General features: G+C 47.9%; 1 protein-coding gene across 1 annotated transcript; it reads left to right on the plus strand.

The window, feature by feature from the left end:
• Positions 1-600: 600 nt before the first annotated feature.
• Positions 601-8,163, plus strand: LOC103775019 (adenosine receptor A2a-like). Its single transcript, XM_008942461.1, has 2 exons — positions 601-950; positions 7,203-8,163. Exons 1-2 carry the CDS (start codon positions 601-603, stop codon positions 8,161-8,163), a joined length of 1,311 nt encoding a protein of 436 aa, XP_008940709.1.
• The last annotated feature ends 606 nt before the right edge of the window (positions 8,164-8,769 follow it).

Raw genomic sequence — 8,769 nt, forward strand, 5'->3', positions numbered from 1 at the left:
CTGTAGAGCTGATTACTTAGTGTATGTGGTTTGTGATTGGTTTTGGTTTTTTTAAAGGAAACTACGAGTGAAGAAGTTGAATGTTTGCTTCAGCTGAAGAGAGCATTTCCCAAGTCCTGCTGGGTAAAGGTGAAAAAGAGAAGCAGAGGATATTGCTAGTAGGTATGTACATGACAGGAAGCCATGACTAGCAGTGTGATTGCCAACAGGAAACAAAAGCTCCCAGCTGTTGTGATGCTGCCATACAGTACGCTTTCTGTGTCGTACTGCCTGCTGGACCTTGTAGCCTGGAGGGCATTATGTGTCTACGTGAGATATTCTCCTGTCCATTCTTCTGCTGGAGTTTGAATTATTCTGCATCTGGTTAATCTGCTTTGCTGGAGTTGGCAAGCCCTGGTCTTTTCCCTTGACATCTGCCACCGTAAAGATCTCGAACTGCTATGGGGAGAAGACAGAGCCTGTGAGCAACCTGCAGCGGCTGGCAGCAGAGCTATCCTCAGACCCCAGGCAGCTTTGAGGCATCTTGGCTGGTCAGTGCTCTGCAGATATGAACGCTGAGCTTTTCTGGCACGTTCTCGCATTGGCCTGGTCGCTCTCACCATGCTAGTACATGGGAAGGAAGACTTAATCTCAGACGTAGCGTACATCGTCCTGGAACTGGTCATTGCGGTGCTGGCCGTCCTGGGGAACATCCTGGTCTGCTGGGCGGTCTACCTGAATAGCAACTTGCAGAACGTCACCAATTACTTCGTGGTGTCCCTGGCTGCCGCTGACATTGCCGTGGGTGTGCTGGCAATCCCCTTTGCCATCACCATCAGCACTGGCTTCTGTGCCTTCTTCTATGGCTGCCTTTTCATTGCCTGCTTCGTCCTGGTCTTGACTCAGAGTTCGATCTTCAGCCTCCTGGCTATTGCCATTGACAGGATCATTGCGATCCGCATTCCCCTCAGGTAAGCACGGCCTGGGCTGCAGGGGTGGAGGAGGGGGAGCCTGGGGAGGGCTGAGCAGCAGTCAAAACAACATCTGGAGGTGAATCAAACAATGAAAAGTTAAATGAGGAGCAGCACTTTTCCTCCTTACAATTTGAAAAAGAACTTTTCTACGTTTTAAAGGCTGACTTGGCTGGTGGATTTTCTGGTTGCTTCTTTTTCCAGTTCTTCTCTGTCCTCATGGTGTGTATGCCCATGGCAGCTCAGCGGGACTGCCTGGGAGCTGCTGGTCCCTATTTACACAGGGTCATGCAGTAACCTCAGTAACCTGTGCTCTGAGCTGCAGCCAACAGCACCAGAAGGATCACTGGGGGAAAGTGGAGCTAAAGCAATACGTGGTGGTGGGCAGAAAAGAGGTGAGGTCAACTTGTCTCCTGCCCCACGGTGAGAATGGGGGACTGTGCCTGCAGCTCTAGCAGCAGGGTTGTGGAAAGTATAGATGGGGGCTTCCCTTGAGGTCTCTTGTGACAGGAGGAGAAGCAGCAGGCTATGAAGAAATGGGTCTCAGGAAGATTTGGACTAGCTTAGACACTGCCTCTGGAAGCAATGCATGCACCAGGTCAAGGCAGAGGCTTGTCCTGACCCACACCTGCAGGTGGTTGTTCTGTGCTCTCTGCTCTGGAGTTTAAAGGAAAAAGAGGACGTTTCACTGTTAGAGCTTGAAAGCTGGGTGTGAGTAGCTGCTGCTCTGTGTGAGGCCAGGGTGGGACACACGCACAGGGGCTGCTACGCAGTTTAGTTTTCCAGGAGCACGTGGTTGTGATGGGCTGTATCTGACCGTGGGCACGAAGCAGCTTTGCCTTTGGGGGCTGTGTGACAATGCTGCCGAGTCATTCAGTGAGCTCTGAAGATGTAGAGGAAGCCTCTGGAGAGGCCCATGCAGGCAGTGTGTAGGAGTCTACTTCCTTCCCATCTTGTCCTTAGGAGGATGCAGCACGCTTTCAGGGATGGAGAGACCTGCTGCCTCTTCTGAACAACAAATGCGGCTGCAAACTGGAACAAATTTGTGATTGTTGTGCTCTGAGGTTTGAGATTTTGGACATCCTCCCTCTTTTTGAGCTTAAATCACTTGTGTTGACCCGTGCAATTTAGTTTTGTCTCTGGTGAATACTTTGGTCATCCAGCACTTATGTTGATTAACACAAACCTCTCATTCAAAAATAGAAAGCATTCTTTTCCCTAGAGCTGCAGATTTCCTTTCCATGTGGACCAGTGCAGCACAGTCTTTCCTGAAGCCTTGCCTCAGCAAGCTTGTGCTGCTATGATGTTACTGGTAGTTATTGGTTTCCAAACCTATTTTTGTACCTATTACAGCCCCTGCTTTTGATGTAGTTGTAAGAAATACCTATTCCATTCCATCATGGAGAAAACTCTTATTGATATTAGTTACCTGTAAATTGGACTGTCTCCACTTTTCTACCACTCTACGTATAGGTGGTTTCAGTTTAGGAAACAAAATAATGATAGCTGATACAAAGAAACATATGTAGAGTAGCCCTTGGGAGCTTGCCTCTGATTTTGAGAAGGGCTAATGTCTTTAATTCACCTCTCATGAGCTAACTCTGAAGACTTTTGCAGACATTTTAAGTGCTGTTATTGCTAGAGGAGAACTTGCCAAGAAAAGGATTTTAAAAATCTGGATTTCTGCCCATTTTGGGGGCTATCACTGTAACTATATTATCTTGAAAATTTAATTGCTGGAATAGCCAATGTAAAGAGTCTTTTAGAAAAAATCAGACTTCATCAGTGCTGGGCAGAGTACAGATTTCACTATTTTGTTTTTGAAAAAACAGAGCACACCCTCTTCCACTCCAGGAATAGTGGAGTTGATTGGACGCAGAAACTCACCAGTGGATTTATGGGTTCCTCCTTGTCCTCTGCTGGTTTGTCCTTTTACAGTAGGAGTGAAGAACTTGTCAATAGTATTTTGTTTTGTTTAAATCCCTTAAGAGTTTAGGGATGAATGCACATTAGATTTATAGCCTTAGACATGCTGAGAAAGTGAAAGCTGATTAGCTGAAGAGGGAGGTGTGACATGATTCAGACTGCTCACATCCTCTCTTTTTTTCTTTTCTAATATATGGTTGTCTCAAAAATGTGTCAAACCATTGGAAGGGAAGTTCTGCCACCACACATGCAACATTTTCACCCCATCCTTTAATGCCTGGGAAAGCCTCTCCTCTGCTTCTCAGAGGACAAGAAAAGTAACACCAGGCATTCCTAGTTTTCATTAAATGAATGCTCTTAAATAGTAAGTCAGACTTCCTTCACTCTAGTGAAACCTAAAAGAGCCAAAACTATTTTTTCTTTTTGTTTTTACCTGTTTCATGTCTGATTTGTCCTAAGGAAGGTCACCACATGTCTCGGTGGATATCTAAATAGATGTGCACTCCCACACAAATAAGCTGTCAGGATTAAGGAGGCAAAAGAGTAGAATTTCTGATACTGCTTGGCTTTGGACACCTCAGTACATAGTTACCTTTGGAATGACTTTTCTGTGTATAAAAGACCCTCCCCAAAAAGGCTGCAGTGAGGAAAGAACTTGAAAATATGTGACAACTAATCCATTGATGTCTTATGGGTTCTACCTTTCAAGTGATTAAACTATTGTGTAGCATTCGATAAACTTTCCATAAGTTCTCAAACACTTTGTAGAATTCTGCCAGGTTTTATACAAATGTTAACACTCTGCAAGTGGCAATAAATCATTCCTAAGGAAGAGAGCCAGAGCCATTGTTCAGTCTAGGGTAAAATCCAAATTGTCTTTAACATGGCAGGTACCTGAAAACCTGCTCCTGGCGCTACAAAATCCCTGGTGTTCTGAACAAAACTGCCTGCGAGCCCCAGCTCCGGGGTGACGTCCTGGCCAAGCCAGGCCCTGTGGTGCCAGCCAAGGCCCCGTGGGCACAGTGCCCAGCCACGTGTGCTCCTGCAGGCACTGGTGGCAAAGTCATGCCCGGAGTGAGGGCAGGTGGCTCCAGAGCACTGCAAGGAGGGAGGCGAGAAGGGATGAACACAAACCCTGAATAAAGTATAGGACATGGAAGGGACCTTTTTGCTGAGAACAATCAGTTTCAGCACTTGCTTTCATTCCCTAGGGTTGCATTCTCAAATGTTCATATATGAGCATCTGGATCAGTGAATCAGGAATTTCATGTTTTCTTGTCACTTTGAACTGTATTTGGGCTCATTCCTTTCCCTGTTCATCATAAATGTTTCAACTTTATGACAAACATTTCCTGCGTGCACTCCTGTTTGCACCAAATAGATGAAGGGCAGATTCAGCCTAATATGAAAGAAGAATAATTCACTTCCTCCTTTGAACAAGCGTGGGCATGGCTTTGAAAGCAGTGCCAGTTGTCTATGGCTTCATGGGCTGCAGTGGAACTTGCTGTTATCAAGATTTTACTCTGGAAGCTGCTTGTGCCATGAGCAGTGCCTGCCCACCAGCATTGCTTCTCCTGATCAGACCCCTGTGCCTGCCTCTGGGGGATCCCACCCTGCCCTGTCTCCAGCGCACAGGCTGGTATTGCTTAGCACCTCAAATAGGGCAGAAGGTTTCTTGTCCGAGAGTTTTGGGAAAAGGTGTTTTGGTGGTGCATGAGAAGGTCTGGGTTTGCCTTCTTGCTCTGCCACAGTATTTCCTGATCATCTTGTCAGTGTCTTTCTTTTCCAGATACCTGTAAGAGGGACAGAATTTCTTTTTTGTGGTTTGCCCCTGTGACTGGAGCTGCCCGAGGTGTGGGCTGTTGAGTGGATGTGGACAATGTGTTGTAGTGATTTGTTAAAAACCATTGAGCACTGCTGGAATTCAGGTCCAAGCCCAGTGTGAATGTGCATTCACTCTCATTGGAGTCAGTTTGCCAGCATAATGGTTGGGAGAGCAGCAGGGCAGGTGAAACTATTTTGGGGAAAACGTCCACATTTTCATGCGTTTGCAAAAGTGGGTTTTGTTTTCCAGGTGTGTCTCCATGTGCTCTGCACTGGTGTTCTTTGTGTCTGGAATTTCATGAGTAGAAGTCGTGTAGCAAGTCCAGTATTTCCAGGAAGCACAAGAACTGCTTGTGCACAGACAATCCAGTGCTGTCTGGACACATCAGACGTGCTACAAAGTCACCTGCCAGCTATGCAGAACAAGGGCTGGAGGTGTGACCAGCTCCTTTCAGCAGGCTTTGTCTCCTGCATAGGTGCCAGCAACTCACGGTGTATGTGATGCCTCCTGGAAGCCCTGAACTTACCGTGCAGAGCTGTACAGCACTGGGGATACAGAGAATAGCTTTGGGCTGCCTGCCGTGAGCCTAGAAAGATGTCTGTACAGGTGTAGAACTCTTCAATGCCAGCCTGGAGACGTGTCCAAGTGGACAAAAAGAGTGAGTCCAGGAAAGTCCATCTGGACAATAACCCTACCTCAGCCAAGTCAGCCAGAGGCTTCTCATGTGGATCCTAGAGATCAAGCTCTCCCAAGCAAATGAGCACTGCTCAATGGTACCTGGCCAACACAGTGCCACACAGCCTGTCCTGGGATGCTGGGAGTGCTCTCGTGGCCCTCGGAGGCACTGAGCAAAGCCTTGCGGATGGGCACTCACCGGGAGCTTGGTGCTGCCATCGCCAGCACAATGCACAGCAGCTGGAAAGCAGGCAGCTGCCTGGGTGAAGGGCTGTTCCTAAGCCTTGCAAAGTTTGTTGTGTGGGAATCCCCAGAGGGTAAGAGGGAGGGAGAAGTGGGGGGAGGGCGGCGTTTGCCTGGAGCTGTAATGAATATGTTTTTAGTGGAAGGGAAGGGACATCTCTAGTCGTGGGATAACAGCTGCACAATTTCAAAATTCCTCTGACAAGATGTGGCCAATTCCAGGGCTGCAGGGTTTTGAGGTTTTGTTTTTTGTTTTTCCAAGCTTCAAGTGCCTTCAGCCAATCTCTTGCTCCCTAAGTGTACTTTTCAAAGCACAGATGGTGTTTTGCTGCGTTGATAAGGTTTGAACGTGAGCAGCTCCCTGCTGCCATCCATGCCAACCCTTAGCATCCCCAAAGTGTTGAGCAGGATCCACTATTTGCTGGAGAAACCTCTTTGTCTCTCAGAATCAACTGAATATCTCCCTCATTGCTAGAAGGAAGATTTTTAGTGTATTTTGGGTACTGGGAATTGCATGGTTTGCTCCCTCCCTCCCCGCTTCTTTTCTGATTTTAAAACGTAACTGAGGAAGAGAGACTCAAGCCTGCTGGGTCTTCTGTGGAGCTAGTTTTTTCCAAAGGCCCATCCACAGGGGGGTAAAGCACGTTGCAGGATCTCCGTTCTGTCCTGTACCTGGCAAAAGTAGCTTCTGTCCTCCCCTGTCTTGAACTTGCATTGGGATAGGAGCATGAAGCTGTGGGAGTAACTATTCCATTTAGAAATGGAAGATTTCTATGGCTTGCTGGATTGTTATTTTTTTTAAATATTTATTTGCTGAGAGAATTCTGGGGACAGAGGAGGAAGGAGCGTTGGGTAAACACTGGGAACCCAGCTCTACCGTTGGCTGATTACAGGCACGTGGGGTCAAGTACAGTGTGGGACCCAGGCTGGACAGTGTGGGAATCTGGCCATCTACTTTCCATGCTAAGCGTTACCAAGGGAAGGAAATTGCATTGAAATGTTCAACTGTTGCCCTGATCTACATTTTCAGAGAGAAGAACTGGTGGAGTCAGCTCAGGACTCACAGTAACCTGGGAGGCCTTGGAAACTGCCTGATACTTCAAACAAACCAAGGTCTCCCGCTGCACTGTCAGGCTCTTACCATGTTGCTCATTGTCTCTTTGAACCGATCTTGGAGAATTCACTGCTAAGAGTGCTGGCTTCAGCCAGGCAGATCAATACCCCCACCACTGGAGTCCCCTTTTGGTGTGTGCAGTGCTGTTGATTAACCAGGCAGCAAGACCTATGTGCATGACCAAGTGAGCTGGTGGAGCGAAGGAACACAGATGAAAAATATTAATTTCCCTGCTTTTCTGTTACCTATTCACTGCCTAAAGGGAAAGGGAATAGCTGGCATACAATGCCACCGTGGAGTCCTTGCTCTGCTGGGCTGGGTGGGTTCTGCACAGCAGTTCAAAGGCCCATCTGAAGAAGCCAGTGCGTTTCTTACTGTCTTCTGAGACACTGGGCCATTGGGAAGTTGCATGGGTGTTAGGGTCTTATTGGATGTTGCTGATGTAATTCCCATTTCCTTTGCTTTATAGGTACAATGGCTTGGTGACTGGCTCTCGAGCTAAAGGTATCATTGCCATCTGCTGGGTATTATCTTTCATCATCGGCTTGACACCAATGCTAGGCTGGCACAAACGCTCGCAGATCGAAGAGCTGGGTTCCAACAAGTCCTCTCCCATCAACTGCAGCAACAGCATGGTGGTTTGTCTCTTTGAGGGTGTGGTCACCATGGAGTACATGGTCTACTACAACTTCTTTGCCTGTGTGCTTTTGCCCCTCCTCCTCATGTTTGGTATCTACTTGAAAATCTTCATGGCAGCCCGACGCCAGCTCAAGCAGATGGAGAACAAGATGGTACACGGGGAACGTTCTCGCTCCACCTTGCAGAAGGAAGTCCATGCAGCTAAGTCTTTAGCCATTATTGTTGGGTTGTTTGCAGTCTGCTGGCTTCCACTACATATTATTAACTGCTTTACCCTTTTTTGCCCAAGTTGTGCACGTGCTCCTCTCTGGCTGATGTATCTAGCTATTATCCTGTCTCACACCAACTCAGTTGTAAATCCTCTGATTTACGCGTACCGAATCAGGGAGTTCCGCTACACCTTCCGCAAGATCATCAGCCAGCACATCCTGGGCCGCAAGGAGCCCTTCAAGGCAGGAGCAGCCAGCTCCAGGACTTCCACCCACGGCGGGGACGCAGAGAACGCCAGCATACGGATCAGCCAGTACGCACTGGAGGTGTACACCAACGGGGAGATCCACAGGGATCCTGAAAAGCAGGACCTAAACAAATGCAAAGCTGCCTTGGAGTGGCATAAGAACGGAAATGCTCTGGACATGGACACAAATGGGCATCTCCCACATTCCTGCAAAAATGGGATCCTCTCAGATGCATGCATGAGCAGGGAGCTTCACAGCGAAGAGCTACTTGATGCCCAGATGTCTTACTCAGACCTGGAGAGAGCAGCCTTTGCAGCAGCTGATGTTTCCTGATGAGACTTTCCAAGTCTTCCTGGTAGAATTATTTCTTTTTCACCGGTGACCTCTGCCATGGCAGAAAGGGAGGTTGGGGGGCGGGGGGAGAGGTGTGTATTCAGATCGCCGTGGAGAAAGGGGTCCCTACCCAGGACTGTTGGGATGATCCTAAATACTAGACTGGAGGAAAGCCAAGAGACCACTGAAATGGACTAAGGAATGAGGGACACGTTACCCATCAAGGACCTGTCACTGAGAGCTGTGCCAAGGTCAGAGATGGCATTCCAAGTTCAGCACTGGGGGGCCCTGCTGATGCAGGGGATATCGTGACATGATGCTGTACTGCGTGTCTGTGGCTGAATGTCCTTTTGCTGTCCTTACCAACAGAAGTAAAAGCATGGCTGGAAGTATTCACTGAATTGCAAAAAGCAAGAGGGAAGGGGCCTTTAGTACTTTGGCCCTGCAGAAGGGAGATAGCAGCATCTATTGGTCAGGAAGGATGCCAGCAGCTGCTTGGACAGGGAAGGAATTTACCTGATGGGAACTTTGGATACCTTCAACCATGGCATTTTGTCTTTCAGTTCATGTTTTTAAACCTTATACTGCAACAGGATGCTCAGATGT

Source organism: Merops nubicus, unplaced genomic scaffold, assembly GCF_000691845.1.
Source record: "Merops nubicus isolate BGI_N331 unplaced genomic scaffold, ASM69184v1 scaffold45886, whole genome shotgun sequence".
NCBI classification, from domain to species: domain Eukaryota; kingdom Metazoa; phylum Chordata; class Aves; order Coraciiformes; family Meropidae; genus Merops; species Merops nubicus.